Source organism: Aplidium turbinatum, chromosome 3 (assembly GCF_918807975.1).
Source record: "Aplidium turbinatum chromosome 3, kaAplTurb1.1, whole genome shotgun sequence".
In the NCBI taxonomy this organism is placed as follows: Eukaryota; Metazoa; Chordata; class Ascidiacea; order Aplousobranchia; family Polyclinidae; genus Aplidium; species Aplidium turbinatum.
The window spans coordinates 41,427,469-41,452,660 of record NC_137474.1 but is presented as its reverse complement, the minus strand read 5'-3'; the positions used below and the strand labels follow the sequence as shown (position 1 = coordinate 41,452,660).

Sequence of the window (25,192 nt, the reverse complement as noted above, 5' to 3'; positions counted from 1 at the left end):
CCCCCCAGACCCCCCGCCGCTGGGTGTCGTCTTTGGCGAGGTGTCGTCTTTGGCTTCGCCCGCCGGTCGTCAAACACCCCCCTTTCAAAATTACTGGCTACGCTACTGGTTCAAAACATACAATAATTCCACTTTAAGTCAATTAAAAAAATTTCATTTTCACATGCTTTTTCTTGAAGGGGCGGCAAAATCTGAATCCGCCCCGGGCGGCACATTCCCTAGCTACGCCACTGGTAGGCTAACCTACTGTGATACAGAATTTTGCGTCGTGAATATTATTTTGAGGCAGAAATGAAAGATTATAATTAGCCTAAAAGCCAATAGCAAAAATTGTTATATTGCAAAATGTGCAGTAGCTTGCATGACCTTAAACGGGCACCATTGCTCCAATCCACAGAAAAATTAAGGGCAGGGGGCATCCGACCCCTGCCCCACGCTTCCGGCGCCCCTGAAAACACTGCACCTACAAACTTCACTGTCAATGTCGTTTTCCAAGTCAGTGGTGGAACCGCCACAAGCGTGAGAAACAATCAAGACCAGGGCAGACCAGGAAGAGTTGCAGAGTCTCAGTGCAAACACGCCAGCTTCAACAATTTCCTGGTTTTAAACCTACATGACCACATTTGTTTACGGTTTTATGAACGAAATGTTGGGTGTCTTCTGAACAATGCAAGCGCTTCATAGTGTTTTGTCAAAGCGATCGTTGCGAAAGAAAAATTTTTGGTACTCAAGTAAACACGTTTGATCCTGACACGAGACAGTGAGCAAAATCCGACTTTTTTACATTGATTCAACATCTGCAAACGTTGAATCAATGTAAAAAAGACAGATTTTGCTTGCTGGGAGCTTGTATGAGATCGCTGCAACAGTGGCAGGATTTACGTGTCGCTTTTGCGCACGAAACATCGCTAAAATTCCATCAGGTTTATACCGGATTGCACTGGTCAGAGGTTTCAACCGAAAACAACGCCCGCAGTTGTAACAACGGTCATCAGACTGCATTCACGTCGATTCATGCGTTCGTAATTGCTCGAGATCGTGGCACGTAGCTGCTTTTGATGACGTATGAAAAACTGAAAGTCGCCGCCATTTTGATGCCTACTTTGCTGAATAATGATTTAAGTTGTTCAAATATCGTGAAACGAATTTTGAAAGGGTCCCAAAACCGTAACCAGGTTGGTGTGGATGGCGTATGAGACGAGTAGCAAGAAAATGGCGTCCTAAGTAATGTAGACCGCTCCTAGAAGCAAACACTGTCCTTCAGTGTTTACACACACCTTCACAAAATTATACACGAGACAAGATCGTTGCCCAGGGAATCCGCCTCTAGCTACTGCCAAAAGACTATCTTTCATTCTGGAGCTTGATTTATAAAAAAAAAATATCTTCTGCACTAGCATATCACCTTGTCCTTAACCATCATCACTCTGCATATGCAGAAGGTGATACAGTATAAAAAGGCTTGAAAAAACGTCTAGATGTAAGTAGTCTGTGTGGCTGGCAATGATACTTTGAGAGTGAGACAGCAATTCACCGCACAAGTGTTGATCATGAATTTTATTATTTTCTAACCAAGAAACCAAATGTGACAGTTAAAATCTACCTCGCAAAAGCTAACGATAAGACGCATGGAAAAAAAGTTAGCTTTCGCTCGCTCTGACAAAAGTCAAAAGTTGTAGTACTCAAGCAAAATCGGTTTAAAGTTTGAATTAAATATTACTAAACCAAAGAGAACTAAACTACAAACATAGTTTTCTCATATAAACAGATCAATAACCTGCAATTGACGACAAACAACTTGATCAAGGCTAAAGCAAAGGGTATTGCCAATACCAAGCGAGTATATATACAACACAAAATCCTACATCACAGTTTATCGAAAGCCATTCGTCTTTAAAATTGACTGAAACGAGGTTTTAAAGGAAAGGAATTCACTTCGAAATACTTTTTGTCATGATAGAAGGTACACGAAATTACATTTCGGTTGGCGCCCATGGTCTTTTGATAAACTGCCCCTTTATTTACATCAGAGATCAAAGTTAGGGCATAATTTGCTCAAAACTTCCATTTCAGATCTGGTTGTCAGCGGTAAACCGGACTAAATAGCTGTCGAGCACTACAGAAGGCATGCATGTAAACATAGAGCGGTGGGAGCAATGAACAGGCATTTTCGACCATTAAGAAATAGCATAACTTTTGAACGTAAATATTCAAGGTCAATGAACATCTTGGCATATCGTTTAGCAGCACTGCTACGAAACTGCTGTTGCCAGATTAAAATGACCTTCATTGCCAGTTTTAACATAACCATAAAAATGAACATCTTGGCATATCGTTTGGCAGCACTGCTACGAAACTGCTGTTGCCAGAGGTAGCTGACGGCTGAAGCCACGCAGTTGATTTATTCTAGCTTGTACCAAATACAAAAAGACGTCAAGGTATACGGTTATGTCGATCAGATTGGGCCTTTTGACATTGTTCTAACATTACATAACGTTAAAATAATTTCGAAAAGAAAAACTTGTCTTTTTCTTAACTATTTTAGCATGCAAGCACTTAAAGGAATGACACTACGAGACAAAAGCAGAAAAGCTGAGGCTGAACTTTACAACGTGAACTTCTAAGCAAGTGTTTACTTATATAGTTCAGAATTTTACACCTGAGTACAATTTGAATTATTATCGTACTAAAAATAACATTAAAACGACCGCTTTACATGTATACAAAATAATTACAATCGATAAAAAAAACAAATTAAAGTGAAAAACTGCATCACTAACGTATTGCCTATCCCTGGGGTGCAACAGGTAGACAAGGTTAGAGGTCATGGACATGGAACAATTACTTTTCACGATTCACATGAAACATGTTTGGGAAATCAAAGGATTTAAAACACAATCCACTTGACCGCCTTGCAGGCGAAAGAGTTCAGAAAGACGAGTTAATAAAAGCCCAGCCAGCAAATCAGGCCGCAGACATTGAATCATTGAGGAAAGAACCGTTTCATTGCTGGGAATAATTTGCAAACGATAATATCATTGGAGCGGGTAATAGTGTTTGTAGTAAAGCATAACAATCAAAGCAAAGTTTGGACGAATGCTAAGCATAGTAGTCCCGGCTTTCCAAACCCAACCTGGTGCAGCCCAAAGATGAGGTTATGAAGCGGGAACTAGTGCCACTATCCCAAGCCACCAAACCAGACATTTTTTACATTGAATCAACGTCTCCAGATGCAACTGTTGCATGAACGTAACAATTATTAAGGACGGATTTCTTAGCTGCGTTAAATGTCAGCGAATGTTGCTATTAACAAAAATGGCGAACCTAATACCTCGCAAGATGCAGACAACTTCCCAGACAGCAAAATCCGTCATTTTTACTTTGCTGTCTGGGTTGTGGAGACGTAAGAAACAAAAAAAAACATTGTCGTTCTTAGCCAAACCACTTATTTAACCGTAAAAACTACTGCGAGAGTTTGAGTTGTAAAGATTGTTTGACAAAAAGCCGTTGCAGAAAAAAAACATCACCGTTCGAGAGGCGGAAATGGACGAAACCTGAAAACTGTTTCTAGAAAATGACTGGCCACAAAATTACTCTACCACAAGAACCATGCAGCACACCAGCTTGCAAAAGCCTTCGTTTTATATTGATGTAAAAACGATAGGTTTTGCAAACTGGGTTACCAGCGCACTTACCATTTATATAGCAACATTATTGGCATTGAAATAATCTTACAATGTCATCAATTCTGAATAGACAGTATAAAGCAGAAAAGCAAATTTATCGTTTGACAAAGGTTCTCACGTTTACAGTTAAAAGTCCAAATTGGTTATTAACAGAAATGATGAAAACAGTTTAGTTTGGAAACCGACTCAAACCCTTACTTGAAGGACCACTCAATGCTGATGTACAAAAGGAGTTGTGGTCCATGAAAATAGGTTGACAAGGAAAAAAAATACTTTGCTGTGAACACGCAGGGCAGTACAAGTTGTTTGAACGATGTATGCGGAAAATAAACAAAGTATATTCAATGGAACAAAGGTTGAAAAATTATACTAACCCGGTAAGGACTCACTAAAAGAATTTGAAATAACTAGAATGACCTATCTTCTATGGTGAATTCACGATGAATTTCAAGAGCCCGTTATGATAATAGTTGCCCACTCCTGAAATGGCGGTTATGGTACAAATGTACAACCATGCAAACGTTTTGAAACGTCATTGCGTTGATGAGTACTAAAGATCGGTTCACACAAATTTCACAAAAAATGTGTTAGTGCAAACCATCGACAGGGATTTATACAAGTCAAAAAAATATCGTATTAGGGGCAACCTTGGGTTCATTAAGCCGTGCGAACCTCCTTTCCAGCTCTCAAAGCAGTTCATTTTTAAATGAGTTAACGTCTACAGATGGTGAATGAACGTAAAAAAAGCTTTATGTGCAGGTAGAGTTTATACTCCCCATGGCAACTCAGCACCAAAAACGAAGGTAATCAGATTTTGAAATTATTAAGGCCTTTGCTGTTTGTACAACGTCTTGTGACATAATATCAACGGAAAACTAACGCCAACTTTTTGCTTCGATGAAGTCAAGCTCTAAAAAACGAAACAGAAAAACAAAACACGCCCAAAACGCTGATTACACCTCGTATAGTCATGTACTAAGCTCAGGTTATTCAAATGAGGAAAAAATTGTATCTTCTTGATTTCAACCTCTGCTAATTCTTAAGAAAGAAACAACCCAGACACCAAAATCCGTGATTTTTATATTGATTCAACGTTGAATCAATGTAAAAATGACGGGTTTTGCTATCTGTGGGCTCTTTAGCAGAGAACCCATGAGAAAATTACCAACAATAACCAAAAGGACTAACGTTACGCTAACATAACGAATCGACGATTGTCTCTCCCAGCCAACAAAACTACTCTAGGTTAGATCAACGTAAAACGGATGGAATAAGTTTTGCTAGCTGGGTTAAACGGCAAACCTCGCCGTTTACACATTGTTTTTCAAGTCAGATAATCCCTCTTGATGTTCAAGACGTGGTCTGGCAGCACTGGCATAATCAAGCATGCATTGGCAAACTAGAAAGCTGCTGATAATGAAAATGTTCAGCGAAAACGAAGCGAGTAGTTCTAGATTTCAAGCATACGGACACTGTGGCATCAAACGAGGTTACAACAGAAAAACCGTCAACTTCTCGGATCAAAATACGAAAGCTTTCATGGCAGCGTTGTTGGTATCTCCAAGTTTGCAAAAACCAATGCAAATGCTTTGTTGGTCGGCCATGTTGCATGGAATCATATGCCAACGTCCGATTACATTGTTTAAATGTTAAAATCTTTGTGCTATTCAGCAAGAGTTGTTCTCTCAAGAGCACAAAAGTGATTCATTAAGATCTGGTTGGAGAGATGCGAGCTCAAGACAAAAAGCAGCGAACGAATGGAAGCGAAGCAGTAGGGTTATTAAGAGAACACCAATCCCATCAATTGGTACGTAGTGGCCGGTCGGACAAAGTGGTGGTCCATGGCATGGCAATGTGGGCAGGCCTTCTGGGAGCTGTAGTCGCTGAAGTATGTCAAGCCTTGCCGGATATCAATCACTGCACCACCTGATGATAAAAGTTGTTTACAAATTCAATATTGATGGATTCCTGTAACATGAAAGCCCACGTGTCACAGATTTCATTGTGAGGGGTATATTCATGAAACTTTCGCAACATGAATTTGGGCATGTACATTGACACCCATATACATACATTGCTAACTTGCTAAAAATCATATGTATGTATATCATACTTTCTAAAAAGTGTTGCCATGTATTAATAAATTTCTACACCATTGCAGCTAAACGGCGGACACAATCAATTCATTTATCAAACGCACAATTAATAAATGGCTTTAATTCATCAAGTTGACTTTAATCACCAACTACGTCATAGTCCAACAAACGTCCACAGGTTTCGAAAGACAAGATTAATATTTTCTTGTCACGTGATTAGTTTCACGTCACGTGGTTCATTAATTTGCTGTCAGCTTAGCCAAATGTGTAGCCGGACTTTCCAACCACTCGGTATGTAGATCAGCCATTATTGCGTTGATTTAACGTGTATGGGTTTGCTAGCTGGCAAAATTGACTTCTTGTTTACACCGGGTTGTGATTTGGTGCAAAAGAAACCCATCTCCAACACGTATCTAGCAATTTGGAATCCTGCCAATTGGGAAACTTTCCAGGGATTTTCCAAAGTCATATTCGAACGACCGGGTCTGCAGCAACTATTAATCACACAGCTTCATCTGCTCGTGTGCAAAAATCAGCCTTTTTGCATAGATTTCGCGTTTGCCGACGTCAAATTTGCAAACTTTATCACAGCAAAGGCGGCTTGTTTACGTTCAGAACTGACTGCCTGAAAAAATGCCGAAATTTGAGCAAAATGTACAAATTGCGCAATTCAGGTCCAAGCAAATAAATGATTGCATTCACACCTTGATGAGCAAACCAGTTCTACTTACCGCATTGCTTGCAAGACAGGCGCTGTTGGCAGCAAGGACTGGCAGCAAATATGTCGTACATGTACAGCGTACCTGCAACGAATAAGGGTTAATTTCAACACAAAACAGAGGGTACAATATATGTAATTTTTTCTTTGATACTGTTGTAGAATCCAGGCTAATGCCCGGTTGTTAAAGATTTTTAATTGGGCAGAAAGGCAAGAAAATTAATCTTCATGTCCACCTTCAAGCATGTCATCCACGATATATAAAAAACCCATCAACAGTGTGTACTCACCAAGTTGAAGGTGCATCCCCTCCCACCTGCCATTGCACAACCGACAAACGATATTGTGCAATCCCTCCAGACAACGGATGCAAGCGGCATGCACATACTCGCACTTTCCTTCCACCTTAATCTGGAAAATAAAAATGGCAATTGAACATAAACTTGCAACTTGGGTTTTTCAACCGACAAATCAACAGAATAACGGCAATCGGTAAAAATCTATGCCGAAAAAGTTCCTCCTTTGAAAAATAAGGATATTTTTTGTGAGAATATGTTCTGTGTGGATTTTTTCAGTTTGAATTTTTACCTACATCCAAAGCAATAAGTCTCATAAACCAAAAGGCAATTAATGAATTCGACTACACTAGTGAATTAAAAAGACAATTAAAGTGCACTAAATGTGAAAACCACATTTGGAAACATCAAATCTATTGGCAGGGTATAATTTTTAAAATGCACAATGGGTATATTAATGTGAAAAAAAGTTCATTTTCAGTCAAAAAGCTATTGAAATTCTTATAAAATTATTGAAACCGCTCATGCATTTAAGTGAAATCTACATAAATGCAGATGGGCTCATGGGAAAAATTATGCAGAGAACTTTGATTGCAAAAGATTGCTTATTTAATGGCAATCAATTCTGCCAATGGCTGATAAATTTAGGAAAGCACGTGTGGCCGAAACGTGACTTGACGAGAACTTAATTGCAACTGAAAGCACAAATTTGGTAACAAGATGACAGGGTTGGACAGTTGCCAAGTGTTTTGCGAAATGCAGCGGAATCTAATAACCATATCTTTTTATAATTGCAACAAAGCTGGTGCGAATATCTCGCTCCTTGTTTTTGCAATTTCTATGTCCCGTGACAGTTGCACAGCCCGCAAGTCCTTTTCAAAAAGGACTGATTTGCTGGCTGGGTAAATTGGCAAAGTGTGATTGATGTTAGTCAAGTTACTCTCTAGATTTAGATAAAAGTGAAGTTGCTTATTGCTTAAGACATTTTACAAAATATCACGCATGAATGAGTCAGTGTTGTTTCGTCACTTTGATATGATATGATGCAACAACTTTCAAAGCGAAGCTGGTTTTGTATGCCAGAAGCAACAAAGCAATTGAGTTCAACAACATTATTCAAGCAATGACAAAGCCAATGAAACTGAACAAAATCGGTGCATTCCTGATTAAGAGAAAGTGCTGTGCAAGAGAACTTGGAATTAAATATTTGGTTTTGTTATTGTTTAGATGTTGTTCAACCGTAATTACTTTTATGTCAAAGGAATGAATGCCAAAGGGGCTCTGCTCGATGACCTTGCGTTTTTTCGACACCTCCTGGTGACTTGTTTTGTTTGTATGTATGTTTCTCAGGTGTGTTGTATGCTGTGTATTCGTATGCATTGCTGTTTTTTCGTGCCAAAATTAACTTTCTGACTTATGTCAGTCATCTGTTTACCACCAAGTCAACCATGACATTCAACCAGGCCGCAAAAGTTGCCGCTTTCAGATTTTCAAACGTCGTTGAAGTCGAAACGAAGCAATAAATTATTATACTAACTTCAAGTTGCCCAACTAATGAGTGGGGGAAAATGACTCAGCGAGCAATTTAGTTCATTTTGTATTACAGTAATTTGATGTTTATATGCATTGAACAACTGCATATAGCGCCGAGGAGTGTTTTGCATCGCAGTTGCAACGAATCTGCGAAGAACGTGAAAGTGATCACGTAGCAAAAGTTGCCATTCAAACGCTACAGAAATGGCAGCTCTTGTTTACGGATAAAACAACCAATTTGACCCTTTTTCTCAATTTCTTTTTGAGGAACTATTTGAAATAAAACATTATCGCCCCGCAGCTAGGCAACATTTTAAAAAGCAACTCTGTTCTGCACATTGTTTTGCTTCTGCATTGCCGACACTCTGATAGAAATATTACGTCACTTCCCCGCTCGATATCAGTTTTGATCTAGTCACGTGACCAACGGTTAAAAATAGAATCGCACCAAATTTGCTGTTTCTTCAAAGCCTGCTTCATTTTTGCACATCAATGGTGCAATTATTTTCTCATCTTATCCAACGTTGAGATTTGGTGACCGTGTGCAGGCCAAATTACAACAACATGTCAAAGAAATAAGCTTTACGTCTGAATTCCCTTATTTTATTTGAATACGCTGAAGACGCCATTACAGTATTACAGCGAAATCATGAGCGAAATCCATTCTTAATAAATTACGCTAAGAGGTTAGATTGTTGTGCAAATGCCAGCATTTGATAAATGCGAAAAAGCAGTACCACTTTTGCTAGTAGAAATTGGAAACGTTTAATCTTGCCGGAAATTCTTCTTTTTGGAAATGTTAATCTTGCATTAAGTTATTCCTTTTGCTAGTGGTAATTCAAGTGGACTTGTGTGGACCCCAAACAGCAAATCAACTGTTATTTACATTGATTTAACGCCTGCTCAATGTAAATAACGGTTGGTTTGCTGTCTGGGTGATTTATAATGGTTTAATTCCAACAGCTACGATTTAAACCTCAGGAGTTTACCAGTTTTGGCATTTTCGCTTATTTAGCGGTTACTTTCTTTTTCGGTACGGACACGTTAGTGGTGACAAGTCTTTGAAAATTCGCAGAATTGTACAAAAAAACGAGTTTTTGAAAGTTGTGCTCAAATGCGGCTTCATGGCTGTGCTGACAATGTCTGTCGGCTTCGCACGCAGCAATGAAACCAATATAAACTATGAAACTCATCGTTTAAATAAAGTTGAACATAGTCGCGATGTTATTGAAGCACAAGCTGATCTTTAAACGTGTTCAATTCAAACCAAACAACGTTCGTCGTCGTGTGAGCTTCTGGGGCCGAGGGTCTATCCTTTTACCACCCCAGATTCACGATGTTCCCGGACTACACTGGAAGGCTGCTAGAGAGCAGCCAGTCTTTAGTTTCATCATCCATGACGCGCAGACCTTCCACTCCGTTAGGTGGCTTGAAGATGGTACAGTCATTGATGATGTGGTCTGCGGTCTGTTCCTCGGCAGTATCAATTGCCCCTTGCAGCTGTGCCGTCCGGGTGGAGGCTCTTTGTTGACAAATTTCGTTTCTCATCTGGTTGAAAGCAGATGGTACTCACAGAATGGGGCACGAGGAGCCATTTGTCGTCCGTTGTTAACAAACAATCACAGCTTACACAGGCGAGCCAAATCACGTTTTAATCCGATCGGTATAAGACGCGGTTTTTTCATTCTCAATGGATGAATGACATCACTATATCGCTGTGAAGAGCTCCCGCGTAAACAAGTTGAAAGTGCGATCCCTGACAACAAAATCCGTCATTTTGTTTCATCATTATTATCATTCTTGTTAGGAACGTACCGTCACAGTACCGTCATTACCAGAACGTACCAGAACAGTACCGTCATTTTTACATTGATTCAACGTCTGCAGACGTTGAATCAATGTAAAAATAAACGGATTTTGCTGCCTGGGGAAACCCAACCGGACAAAATCTCAGGAAAACAACTTCTGACCAACGGTTTAAATATCAATGGAGTTGTTTTCGCATACCGGACTGACCCGACGGAACAAAGCAACAACAGTGGTCAGTCATAACAACATCCTCTCTGCCTGCGCGAACTGTTTACCAGCACAAGACACGACAAAATTTGTTTTTGTACGTCGTTTCAACGTCGCCGGTAGAAAAAGGCAGAAAGGTAGGAAAGAAGTTATGCTTTTAAATGGGTTCAACGTCTATACACGTGAAATCAATGCAAAAAGAACTCATCAAAAAGAGCTCTCAGCAAAAAAACCTGTAACTACTTTCGCTGATTCAATGACTCTTCTGGGCTTTCAAACCGCTTTGCTCAGTTGAGTCAATCGCGAAATTAATAGCGAAATTACATCGCTCATATTATGGGTGGGCCAGGTGCTCATTAGGAAAGATAGTGAATAATTGTTGAGACACAGCAACCCAAGCTTTGCAATAAAACGACATCTGTACAGTAACCACTGTAAATATCACTCCTTGTTTGTGTGCGGGAAAATTTTCTATGTATTTATAAATTCAACAAAAACATGTCTTGAACATTTTTTCCGATGAAATGGCGATTAAGAAATCAAACTTGGTAAAATAACAAACTTAATCAGCGTGTGTTTACAAAAGGATTTAAGTTTACTATCTTCGTTTCTTTTATCTTAAACTGTCTGATTATTTTTTTACTATATATTCAACATCTTGGTTGGCAAGTTAGTAATCAGATTACTTTTGCGAAGTTTTGCAAGCAATACGCAAAAAGTTTAAAAACCGCTGCCAAGCAGAACAAGGTAACAGTGTTGATTACAATGGTGAGACCGAACAAAATTTTAGTCTTACAATTAAGAGTAAAATGTTGTGAGATCAACGATGTTAAAACACACCAAGTGTCACAATCTGTCCTCTTTTTAGCAGCGAGTGCGGTGCTCGGTCCATGAAAACAAAATTAAAAACAGTGAAATGCAAGTTGTCTCAATACTTCACAAATGTTTCAATCATCTGGCAACACCCCTCCTCAGGGCCAAAAATGTACAATATGAAAGTTCGATAAAGACTCATAACGACAAGAAAAATGCATTTTGTTGATGGTCAAAAAAGCTAATCGTTGTCATCATAAGCAAACATACCTTGAAGCAGTATTTGGTGCTTTTTTCGTTCTTCTCCGGGCTGAGGAACATAGTTCCATCGATCAATGGGAAATGATTGTAAACAGGCAAATCCACGCCGCATAGCACGCAGTTCATCTAAGGATGATATAAATCGGTTACCTAAAGCAACGTTTTTACATTGATTTAACGTCACTAAACATTAAATAAATTTAAAAACGTTGCATTTGATCAAAGTAAGAGAGAGCAAAGTGTTCAAACAGAGACTGATTGACCAGCAAATGAGTCAGTTGTTGATCACCTCTGAATGGCTGGATATCCACATACCGGCAACAGCAGCTCATAGTAAGCCAACAGATGACGAGGGAAATCAACAACAGGTTGTTGACAACATGGTCCAGCCATTGACGGGCACGTCGTCGTCTGGATTGCGGACGAATACGTGCTCGTTCGATTCGTTAACCAACAGACGACGACACAGACAGAAAATCAGTCATTTTTCACATTGATTGTAAAAACGACGACCGATTTTCTATTCTGCCCAGAAATGTCACTTCGATAATAATTTGCTGTGTTTAAATACACACATCACATAATTTAGGTTGGAAGTGTTTATGTAGTATGCAAGATAATTCTATATTGCATTGCTGTTGCATGAGATGAGGAGTAAAATGTTGTTAGCCAGGCTACCTAGTTTGAACGTCGCAATATTATTTTTTTTTACGAAAATCTTTCATTTTAAATTCAAAAAAAGTTGGCATATTGAAAAAGTAAAATAAACAAAGTAACGGGCATGAATAATATGCGATTACAATTTATATAGTTAAATAGATGGAGATGCTAATGTCTTTCAAAGTTTGTTCAGGTAGTCGGTGTTACGAAAAATTATAAGTTGTATAAGGAATAAGGATCCATGCACTAAAAGCAACCAAACGAATATAATAAATATAATATAAAACTAAAAACATGAGCCATATCCGCTAACTTGGTGGCATACAGCTGCTCCTACGGACATCTTACCTGAGAACAGTTGGCTTTACTTAAGCTGGCGAGAATGAAGTTGCGGAGATCATCACTTCCGTAGCCTTCTCCTTCCATCTTGATGCGGTAGGGATTGATGTGTTGCCTTGGTAACACGTTCTAGAACAAACGGTGCAATTTGAAAAATATTTATCATGGAAGCAGCTGAATTGAAAACAACTGCAACAATGTCCTTAAAACTCGTTGAGCCAGTGGTTAAGAGTTGTATAACGAACGATAAACACAGAACAGATCTACATTTTCGGCTCCACGAGTTTTTGTCCACGTTTTCCTGCACATTACTGCCTACTTTTACATAAATCTGAAGTAAATGACGATTTTTTTTTTAGTTTATTTTTTGTTACATTTTTGAAACAAATTTTATTATTGTATAGAAAAGAGAATTGAAAAATTAAGAAAAGCAATGTGTGATCCTAAACAACCTCCATTTTGATTTTTGAGTATGCTCATTTTCTCCCATTGAAGGCTTACTTTTAAATGTTTTACTGTTCAGATCCGGAACGGCCCGTTTCGGCGAGTTTCCTATTCGGCGAGAGCCTTTTTCGGCGAGTTTTTGAAATTTTTAAAGAAAATTATCGGGCGATTTTTTGAAATTCGCTAAACGTTGAAATCGTGCAGAAAAAAATAAAAATAAAATGTTTGAACTATTAAATTAAAATTCGTCATGTTTTGTCATTCGTTTATGTCTATGACTATAAGTTAGTACTTTTCAATAGTTAAAATGATTACTTTGGATCTATAAATGTGTGAACAGCTTAGTTTGGATTGAAAGGAAATTATCGGGTACCTTAGCCTAGTTATCCCGACCAGCAAAAATTTGTTCCAAGAACCCAGTTAGCCTAACAGTTCGTATTTACATTGATTCAATGTCTGAATATTCAATAATATTCAATCGTTGGATTTGCAGAAGGCGTCGTTGGATTTTCAAAAACTCGCCGAATAGGACTAGCCGAATCGGACTCGCCCAGTAGCAGCAGACCCGTTCAGATCATATGCTATACAAAGAAAGATAGTAATTTACCTCGAAGTGCGAGAAGTCGTATCTTTTGGCAAACTTGGTGGACTTCATTGGGACGAGTCTGATCTCAGTGTGCCGGTGGTGTCGTGGCTTATCAGGAGGAAACGAAAGAACCTAAGAAGAATGATAATAATGATTTAATGATGATGAAATGATTAATGATAAAGAATGCTATCATCATTTAAACCAAATTTAATTTCAACAGCTGTGCACTTTTCTGGTATGTGGCTGCACATAATGGACTTTAACTATCAAGATAACCGAACCATATTCAGATTAGCAACTTTCTGCTCTCAAATGTCAACTTTTGAAAAGTAAAGCTTATTCTGTCGGCTGCAAAGCCGAGTAATGGCAGCCCTGGTTCGATACCGCTCGAGCATGCGGCTGGGGTCTTTGGCTGACAGGACAGCGCCACTTGGTCATTTAGTGAAATGTCTGGATGTGAGCAAAACGAGCTTCAAATTGACACAAATGGCGTAAGCCTGGAAACGACAGAAAAAATTCACATTATTTGGTACCTGAGTTTTATTCTCTTCTGCGGACATCATGCTCAAGATAAACTTGTTCAGTTCTCGCTTCTCCATTTCCTTCTGCTCTTTCTGTCGGAGGGCGAGCAAGACTTGGGCGTTCGAGTTGAAATTTCTTCGTTCCTGTTGAACGGCCAATGCGTTGGCTTGTTGCTGTTTGGCATTGCTTATCAACGCATTGCGCAGAGCTTGATCTTGTTGGTACTGCTCCAAGTGGTTCATTGCAGCTGTGGGGCTATTGAAAGGGACCTGGGGGAAAACAGACCCATTTGTGGGGTAAGGATCGACTTGGGGAGCTTGGGCCTGTTCAAAGCAAAGTTGTGAAAACGCTTGTTCCAGGGGCAGAGCTTGGGTGACTTGTTGGCCATTTGCAGAAGGAGCTTCTGGCTGTGAATCGAAGAACGCCTGACAAGAGTCCGCGCTTCTGTGGCGCTGTATGTTGTCAATCAACGCGCTCATCGATTGAATGTCGGCTAGTACGTCCTCATGCCGTTGTTCGGAAGGCTTCGGAAACATTCGGTGACTTTCGTTCATGTGTGAAGTGCCGACGTCATGGCCACCTTGCTTGAAATTAAGGTTGGCTTCCGGAGACAGCGGTGGGGTGAATACCCCGAGTGGGGACGTGGGTGATGTGTCCGTAGAAATCGGAGAAGGGGTCAAATCAGGAGTAACAGGTTCAAAGTCGTCGGGCATCTCTGGTAAGGGAGACGTTGAGGGGGCATGAAATGTGCTTCCCCGAAAAGACTGACTATGAGAGTGGGGGAAGGAGAACGTTGCCTTGTGTTGGAGATAAAATGGAGGCGAAAAAAAGGATGATCCCATATCGCAGGTGGTAACGGGTGAAGCGCTCAAATAACCCTGGTCGACAGAGACGTTCGAATTGGTGGAACTATGACGGTTTCGATTGTCTTTGCTGCAAAAACAAATTGCAATGATGCTTTTATCGATTCCCAAAATAGAGCGGTAGCGAAATCAACAAGCAAACCTACGTCAATATGTTGACATCTAACATACTTGTTTGGTATCGGTTTCGATTTAGTTCGGACCATTCCATTGAAGCTGCCAAGGCTTGGGAGGTCTTTGTGCCGTCGGCGATTTTTCTTCTTTCCCAAAGAAGGCTCATTCTCAGAACCTATAGAGATGTGCTTGGATTTAGTTTTAAGAGTTACATCTACACACAAAATTAGCTCGGTCTGTCACTCAGTGACAAATTGTATGCAAAACCAATTTTGCTTGATAAACTGAATAACAGCGCCCAAGATGGTCGTTTCAATAAAAATAAGAACCGGTATCTACCATACGTTTTTTCTTTGCAAAAACTACTCTGCATGCGATTGAGTAAGTACAACTAATGCAGAACGACAACGCTACAACTTTTTGGCTGAGATATGATTTGTAACGAAAAATGTTGGTAGGAAAATGATCCAAAATTTTGAAGCGTACCAGACTTACCAAGAATAAGATGAAAAAGTAATAGGAACTTAATCATACTAATAAGAGAACTCACATGACATGAAATCTTGCGGAATCCAATCAAGATCTTTTCTCAAATGACCACGTTTGCATTTGCACAAGCAGGCACGGTAAGCGAGATCATAGCCTTTCTTGGTCCAAAGATTTTGCCGTCTCTGCTTTTCCGACCAACTCCGAGCACGACCTGCAGATATGAGCGCTATGTTACATAATTTCCCTAACTATAATTTTGTGAACGTTTGAAAAACTAGTTCTCAATTCCCGACTGTATGCCATTCATTAAAGCCAGGATGTTTCTTCTGTGGTTTTTATCATCATAGCGCTCCACAGCTGGTAAGCCACTCACAGCACTACTTCATCAGTGACACAAGAAACGCCTTATGCCTGCCACGTTTAATGAGTTTCTTTTCAAAGGTGACTTTCAGGTTGATGTATTGCTAAGCTATGGCTGGCTCTCTCCGTTTGTGGCAAAAGGATCTTAACTAATCGAGACAAAATAAAATTATAGTTACTAAAGTAGAAAAAAACAACACCATACTCGATCACATGCGACCAAGATAAATTGCAATTAATACGAAATGCAATATTTACGAGAAAAATGCAAACTTTAAAGAATGCTACAACATATTTGCAAAGTTGAAAAAAAACACCGTAAAACAAAACATAAAATTGACCTCAATCCCAAACTTAGATGTTTAGGTGTGGAAGATATTCATATCAAAATAATGTCTTTGGTCTCAAAGTCAAGTCTTTACGAGGAGGTTATTTCAGCCAGTGAAACTTAACCATTTGCATTGCAACATCATCTGAAGATGTGTTTTTTAACTAGAAGTCTGAAACTTCCTTTGCAAAGCAACAAAAGCAAGCACATAAGTCAATGGACATGGAACTTCGTTCAATAGAGAAATGTGTTTATCTAATTCCACACAGAGAAGACATTTACGAGCCCGTGACGTGAAGGCCTTTAACAATTGAGATCCTCAATAAATAACAGAGCTCTTATGTTTTTCAGTTGCGTAGGAAGTTCAAACAAAATGTTAACTTCGCTCTGAGATTCAACGTGTGGTGTTTCTGGGCTCTGCAATCTTTTGACAAATAGCACTGCGCCGAACGAAATGTTAGTAAAAGGAGGTTTGAAGTTTCGCCAGCCTTCTTAAGTTCAAAAATATGAAATACATAGAGAGTTTGCTTGATTTTCGATGATGGAGATTTGGATACACAGTTCACTTTGTTCTACAGAAATTTAAAACTCATCTATCGTATTTGTTTATTTTTTTGCGTAAGAAAAATATAACAAGAAATATCTTAAACCCATTGGCGTTACCCAGTTTTCAATGATACAATGTTAGGTCAATGTGTCCTATGTAATCGCAGGTAATCGATTGTTCAGGAAACATATTTCCAAACCCTCGCACTTTACGTCGATTAAGCCAATGGAGATGATCAAAGAACACGTGAATGATGTCTTCTTCTAATGCTGCGTCAAATGTTTTCGGTGTTGTTGTTTAGTTGTCAAATTCACTCATCATATTGCAATAGACCAACAAAGTGGTGTTCGGAATTCCAAAAACTTATGATGTAATGTAATATCACACTGAGAGCATTCCACACCGAATAAGGGCAATGAAGAAATCAATTTTCTATGAGGATATCAATGTTGTGCAACAAATTGAAATTATGAAGAAACTTTACGGATCTTCGTCATGTGCTTTGAAGCATGATGTAAACGTGCTATACTTCGATCGACGCCTGAGTTTTAACGACATAAAAACAAGTGTTGTTTACCATTGGAAACTTCCTTTGGCACGAACAAAACTGAAAATATAACCTTGTCCTGAAGATAACTACCTAACCAAGAAATCAGCTCTTTTTCACATTGACTCAACGTCTGCAGAAGTTTATGATGCTAGCTGCAAGTTTTGCAAACCACTCAAGCACACAGCGCATCGCACTTCTGGCTGATTCGTAGTATTTTGCACTGTGCATGACACAAAACTACAACAAATGCTGGCACTTCCAAAGTAATGAACCAAATGCAAAGTAGATCAAACTTGCAGTATCTCAGCAGCAGCCAACTATACGGCGCAGAGTGTTTGATTGGATTCCAAATGTTATTTGAGGAACCAGATTTCCATGAAAAACTTCAATGACAAATGAGAATACGCATATGCAATAGATTGTGCACTTTCTATTTATCAAGAAGTTAGTGCGTTTTGCAAAGAAACGTTGTACGATGCTTTATTCTTATTTAACCTGTTTGCAATCTCTAAACGAATCTAAACCAATCTATGAATCCAAGTACCCAGGCATTGACAAACAAAACTGCTGTGAGTCCATGATCGATTGATCGTTTATCACTGTCTCAGAGCCATATTGAAAACATTTCAGCCAGCCAGCTTGAATCAATGCGAAATTAGCGAACAACGTCTGCATGCGTTCAATCAATGTAAAAGGAGCGTATTTTGCTTGCTGGGATAGCTTGAGGCCCTTTAGACTTTAGTCACGTAGACAGTCTTGCGGTACATGCGTTTATTGCTGGTGATCTCATAGTGAGCCTGCCAGACAGCAATGAGCGAATCAGTTGCTATTCAATTTTTACATTGATTGAAGGTTTGCAGATGCAATGATTTTCTGTCTGGGATAACCATGTGGGGGAAATAGAAGGATAAAGATGTGGTGGTATAGTGACTATATTATACCATATCTTTGGTATCATACCCCTGACAATGAAACAGTGTGAAAAGAAAAATACTTTTTGCTATCTGGGCAGTGTTCATCAAACCACTTTTTTAATTTAATTTATTTGCATTTAATTTATTTGATAGAGCACTTGCATCCTATCCACACAATGCATGTCACATAGCTTCTACTGATGAATACATATTAAAACAAGTCATCACAACGCCAGGTTATTTTGAGTTTCAATTTCCTACATGTGAAGTACATTGCAGCAACCACAGCCAGTGCACTGCAATTATCATTCAAAAGTACAGATAAAAGCTTCACAAAATAAACAAAGAAAAACATGTTAAAAATTACATGTTTACAGTGCATTGTCAAGTCTTTCAAAAATATAAACTCAATAATCTCGACAGCATTAACCAAAAACTTAAATAAATAATGCTTCACTAAAGTATCAATGATAATACAACCCAAACTGCAATTAGTTAGAACAATTCTAATTGCAATATCACAATTAAGCTATTTTACCATTTCACATTTCAATGCATAAACATACCATGAGATCGTAGAAAGTTGAGGATCCCTTCTTCCCAATGGTTGAAACAATCCCGGTGCATGAACTCACTCATACTGCATGCCTCATAGTTGCAAATCACTTTGATCATCTGCAAAGTGATTCATGAAGTAAGCATGATACAATTTAAATTCAATAGTAACAAATAGCGATTGAACTACATTGAATAAATTCTCTCTTCACCATTGAAACCTGTTTTGTAATCAACATAAAAATAGGCTGTGGCTATATTTACACTACGTAATAGCGTTGCCAGATAAGGAATTCTGCCCTAATTTGAGAAAAGTTAATCCTAACTCTGGCAACATCTGTAACAAGCAACCATAGCAACAAGTGTGTAAAAATAGCCACTTCGTACAAAATAACAAAGTAGATACTAAACAGAACACTTACAGCACTTTCAGGTGACAAAGCGCCTTCACCAAACTGGCACCCACCAGGTAGACAACAAAGCCTCATGCTTGTATTTTCGCTCTCGTCCCCAAGTGATCCAGAACTGCTTGACCCAGCTCCTAAACACAACAAAAAAAGACTGGATTTAAAACAATGAATAAAGCAATCAGAAAACCCGTGATTCATATTGTCAATGTGCAAGTAAACTGCCAAATTATTCAAGGTGATAAAGCAGTGTTAATATGAGCAATACTAACTTCGTTACCTTTGCTTAATTGTAGCATCACAAACTCACATTCAGTCCTCACTAAAGCATAGTATGCATTAAAAGTGGCCACTCCATGTGAATTTGAAACAACTTTACTGACTATCATATAAAATGCCACAAAAATTGTCTGCACATAAACAGCTCACAGAAGTACCGTACTGGTAGTCAATTGTATCAGATATAATAATATAAAGCACCGGTACCTTTGTGCTGTGATATTTCTGCTGGACCAGGGAGACCGTTTGAGGAACTAGAAGATCGGTCGCTATCTTTTCGTGTTCGCTTTCCAGGCATTATTCATATGCAACAACTTTAACACCATTTAAAAACAAAAATAGTTTGAAATTGCTTAGTAAATGCTTTCACTAAAGACTTAACAATCTGCAAGTATATTTACAGTTACAATGATGCGAAAATATTATCGTACAATATTTGAAAATAATAGTTTGTTGTTTTCCATCAAAGTAGGGCATGCAACACAAAGCAGTGTCGAGTATGTTGAATCATAAAACATACACTAAATGGGTTTGCATTGCACAATGAATTTAATTGAGTTGTTTATACTTATAAGCATATAGCATTGCTTTCGTTTTTCTTTAGATGATAATCAGAAATACCATAGTAGTTAATTTATTATGATATTGATTTTGGCAGAATTATCATTTACCCTGCACTTCCTCAACTGTGCAATTAATTTATAACTGCAGAGTTCTGCTTGCCACACATGCCTTGGAGTTGCAGGGAGAGCTGTTTCACTGTAACTTCAACATTTGTATAAAAATGAAATGCAATCCATACGATACTTGCTGATACAGTACTCCAATTTGAAAAAAAAGTCGCACTAGACCTTGCAATGGAAGTGGACACATCACAACACAAAAGTTACAGTACCTTGCAATCTGTGTTAACAGGCAGCTCATGCTAAACTACTGATTCTGATAAACTGCCCGCTTCCAGGCCAGCCCAGTAAATTATATTCTCTGCTCTGCATGAACTTAACAGAAAATGCACGCTGCTCAAACCCTTCATGCGCAGGCTACTAACAAGAGACACAGTGACAAACATCGGCTGCCTAGTCTACAACCTGAAATGCACAATAACCCACAAACGCAGCAGGTTAAACCTACGACAGATCCACCAAAAGTCTTCTATCAAAATTCGACTGTTTTGCTGGCTGAGGAAATTTAGAATGAAGTTTGTAGCATTCGTTCAGAAGTCTAGACCACGCCGTCTGCCAAAGTTGTTTACTTCGATTCCCACAATCACGGACTACGCGAAATATTCCTTGTTTCTTACATTATCTTGCCTACTTCCTTCGGCCAATCAGGAAGGCACGTAGTTGAGCAAACTTTTGTTTCTTTTACTTTATTTTATTAAAAGAGAAGTGTTATGTTTCTTTATGAAGTGTCGATTTACAAGCTGTAGTGAAAAATTTGTTCTTGTGTTTGGAATGTGAGCTAAAAAGGGGGTGTGTCAGATTCGACCACACATAACCTAATCACGCACCAACCGCATGCACACTCACTGAAGACTTGTTTACGAGTTTTCTCTCAGCGGCATTCTAGTCTTGGCCAACTATTGTTACAAAGTCAATAAAGAACATTTGATTAATGTCAGCAATAAAAGCAAAATTGCCTTTGATTTGCTGAAAAGTTGCACAAATTGAAACTGAAAACCATTGATTCACTGTGAGGTTGAAAAGATTTCCTACCTTTTTGACGTATGAATGCGTTCGGCGAATCGGCGGTCGTCTGAATCGGCGGTCGCTGCTGACGCATCAAAAATCGGCATAGACCGCGGATATACTCGCGTTTAGCCACTCAGCAAAAAAAAGCAGTTAAACAATTTCGATTATTTATAAAAAATACATATAATTAGGTCACAATTTAACAAAACTAATTAAAATTCCGCCCCATTATTAGCTCAGCGGTTACGCACCCGGTTCAAGATCACGCGGCGCAAGTTCGATCAAGCAACGCATTTCAGGACTGCTCTTCATTCAGCGGCACCTAGTGAATGGAATAATTCCCCGGCAACAACACTTCAACAATTGGAAAAACTTCACTTTGCCAATCTTGGTAACCGGCCCTGTGTCAAGAGCTTCTACAAGTATGCGAAACTACCAGAAATAACCTATCAAGGCTTTGTCAGTCCGAGGATAAAGATTCAAAATCAACCAAAAGCATGAAACGCTCTTCTGGTGTAAACTGAGCTAACGTTTAGAGCTGCTAAAGTATAACAAAGGTGTCTAAGTGATGATTTCCACCCACAATTTGTGTGTCCACGGACTTCTTCAGGGGCCTAGGTCAAGCAATGAGTACCTATCTAACCTCTAACAGTCGAACAACTTAAACAAGTGCTAGAACACTAAAAGTAAAACATGTTGCCGTAAAACAACATTCATGCAAAATTAATTGCAAATTAAAAGCAAACTATCACACGAAATTTTGAAATGAGTATTAGCACTTGCATAAACTTGCTGTGATAGTTTGGCCACTGTATATCTTATTTCACAAGAGTGCGGGGCTGCTATGTTTTTAAAGTAAATGTTTGACGGAAAGTTTCGTTGTTTTGGTTTATTAGGGTTGGACAACGAGATTGAAGTCCTGCAAGCCTTAGTAAATAATGCCCGTGAATCGTGATTAGCCCGCCCCGTTAGCTCAGTTGGTTAGTTGACTTCTTGAACGAAGAAGCTTCAAGATCAAGCGACGCTGGTTCGGCTTTTCGGGTGTGCGCTTGAGCAACGCATTCTAAGGGCTGCTCTCCATTAAGTGGCATGCGATAAATGGAATAATTGTATAAAATTAGGCAACTTTTTTTTTAGACTGAAAGCATCATTCTCAATATCGTAACGTCACACGCGTGCCAAAGGGGGGGGGGGGGGTTGTAACCTCCAAAACCCCCCCTTGGCTACGCCACTGTTTGCGTTGGTGTTAAGTTATGTAACTATATCAATTCTAATTTTGCATACTTGTAATGCGAAGGCTTTGAACCACTGACACAGGCAGGTAGACAAAGATGACGGAGTGAAGTTTCCGCTTGTTGTCTGTGAAATATTCCGTTCACCGAATCAGGGCCAGATTTAGCTGATGGGGGGCTCGGGGCACTTTTAGATCGGGGCCCCCGTGCAACAAAATTTTTGCGCCTAAGGCGTGAAAAACCACCTCTACGTCTACAGTAGCATCAGTCCAGTACTGCACAGCATTTTGCAGAAACTTTAAAGGCCAAAAGGAAAAATAACACAAAATCACATTTTTTCCACATAGGGGGCCCTTCAAAAAGTCGGGAGGCCCGGGCAACTGTTCCTTCTGCCCCCCCTAAATCCGGGCCTGCACCAAATGGAGAAGCAGTTCTTAAAATGCGTCTCGAAGTGCACGTCTGGAGAGCTCAACCAATAACCAAAGCTGTCTGCTCTTTCTTACTTTTCTACTTTTCTTGCGGTTTCTTTGTACACCAATTTGCAAGAACTTAATCAACGGAGCGAACCCATCAGTAGCGTAGCCAGGAATTTTGAAAGGGGGGGGTTTTGACGCCCTAGCGGCGGGGGGTCTGGGGGGCCTCCCCCAGAAAATTTTGAAAAATTACTTTGAATTTGGTGCATTCTGAGAGCATTTTCAACAAAAATGTAGGTATGAATATGTAAAATGGTGCTGTCCGGTGGCATAGCAAAAGGATAAGATCATGTTTTCTTTAGCATTTTTCGGAAATAAAGCGAAGTCTCAATGTTTTCTTGTTGCTAATTCCTGGCTGAGATGTTTGAATGTTTGGTATTGGCAAAACTAGCTCTTTTAATGCAGTTTTGTTTAAAATTAGGCAATTTTTTTTTTTAGACTGAAAGCATCATTCTCAATATCGTGACGTCACACGCGTGCCAAAGGGGGGGGGGGTTGTAAACCCCAACCCCCCCCCCTTTGGCTACGCCACTGGAACCCATTGTATTGTAATGTAACGATCAAACCGAGCTATCGAAGCGAACCGATTGTACTAAAGTAGTAGTTCTGAAATCCAGATCTCCAGAGATTCAATGCATATTGCTGAAATTTTGACAAATTGTATTTCTGCAAGAAAGTAGCTTTAAAAAGCATCAACACTTAAATTCAGTGACGTGGTCAGAATGATTTTTGGAAGGTAGAAAACGTTTTTTAAGGGGCCCGGGAACGAAAAAAGAAACACCCCTTTTTCTAGTTTGGATATTGTTCGTTTCTCCAAGAAGACTCTGGATTTAGGGCCATCTCATTGGTACAGGCCCCAAATTATCTTGTCAATGTCCCTGGATAAACTAATAAATGATAGCATGTAAACGAAGTGTAATGATTTGTCAACTTAAACCAGCACACGTTTAAAATATCACTCGTAATCTTATATTTTCATTGATCGAGTTAAAATTTGGTCTCTAAAAATATAATGCTAAATTGAATACTTGCCAGTGGGTCGCTTCAAGCAAATTTTCCTGTTGTGTATATTTTGAACTAAAAAAATATGATGAATAGGCCTACAACAAAAAATATTTTTGGCGGACAAAATTAAAGTATTGGGGGTAATTGCACCCCCAGACCCCTCTCCGTGGTTACAACCCTGCTTCAATTTTAGACATGACGCAGTAAGGATTGTACAGGAAGATAGAGTTGTACGGGATTGTTGTGGAAATCAATCGCCCATCCCGAAAGCGAGAGTAATAAAGAAACAAATCGCCGGATACGTTTTTCTCTTCGGCTGAAATCTAAAACAATTTTGGTCATATTTGTTTATTTCTTATTTATCTTCTCTTTTTTGGCGGTTTTAAACACGTGGTCTTCACTGGTTTGAGTTGGAGATTCAATGACGTAGCAATTCTGATGAGCACTTCTGTTTCAAGAAAAACGACTAAGATATCTTAGAACTTTTTTGTGTGAACGTTATTTTTCATCGATCGACAGTAGTTTCAATGTTATTCAGGTTTATATTTAATTTTAACTTTCATACCACTACAAATTTAATTCTTCAAAAATTTAAAATATGCGATCAACTCTGAATAAAAACTGTTTCATTTTCCTCTTCCTCACGTGCATATCCCAAAAGCGGTAACAAACAAATTGCTCCCTAAAAATGCATACGTAGGTTAAATTTTAAAGAAGAAAATTTCTACTGGTTAACTGTAAAAAAAACTATTTTTTACATAACCTCATCTAACAAATTTAGAGCCTCATTTAGAGTTAGACGATTCTCATTTAGAGTTATTTAGAGTTAGACGATTCACGAATTACAACTGCAACAATTTGAACAAAGTTTAAGGCATCGGCAATAAGCCTCACGTCCTTTACAACGTTATGTACTGCACCTTAAATTGTCAGAATTTTCTAGGGGGGGCTGAAGCAATTATCGAAAATTCCAGGGGGGCTGAATTGGCTGTAGGGGGGCTGCAGCCCCTTGAGCACCCTTACTTCCCGCGCCCCTGGATTGTGGTCTTTGTTGCATAACCGCAGCAGGGATAAGTCGACTGGTAATGTGGTGACAATGTAAACCTGATATAGAATAAGAAGTGAGCCCTGTCGCTAAAAGACCGTAGCAGTTGTAGAGCCACAATAAATAAAACCGTAACAGTATTATTGCAACAGAGCTATACTATACTTTTTGAAATGAGGGATAACAAGCCAGTGTTTAAAAAACTGTAACAGTTCGGCGAAGACCTTTGAAACAGATTTGATCAATTGATGTCAGTGTTTCATCAAATTCAGTATTCTGCGTCACAAAAAGGTCTTGTGACGTCAGAACTGCATTTTTTATTAATACCTTTTTATCATCAAACATTTTAATTCAACTCAATGCAGGG

General features: G+C 39.1%; 1 protein-coding gene across 2 annotated transcripts; it reads right to left on the bottom strand.

Moving 5' to 3' along the window:
* Positions 1-1,542: 1,542 nt before the first annotated feature.
* On the bottom strand, positions 1,543-19,759 carry LOC145766319 (headcase protein homolog). Of its 2 annotated transcripts, none has more exons than XM_082578002.1 (12): positions 19,581-19,759; positions 19,116-19,231; positions 18,705-18,813; positions 15,501-15,650; positions 15,008-15,125; positions 13,985-14,906; positions 13,470-13,580; positions 12,428-12,547; positions 11,429-11,545; positions 6,791-6,911; positions 6,514-6,585; positions 1,543-5,612 (listed from the first exon to the last, which is right to left on the bottom strand). In XM_082578002.1, exons 1-12 carry the CDS (start codon positions 19,675-19,677, stop codon positions 5,467-5,469), a joined length of 2,199 nt encoding a protein of 732 aa, XP_082434128.1. In that variant the 5' UTR covers positions 19,678-19,759; the 3' UTR covers positions 1,543-5,466. The 2 variants fall into 2 exon arrangements, with proteins under 2 accessions (XP_082434128.1, XP_082434127.1); XM_082578001.1 differs by having other exon boundaries at positions 19,116-19,234; positions 19,587-19,759.
* Positions 19,760-25,192: the final 5,433 nt, after the last annotated feature.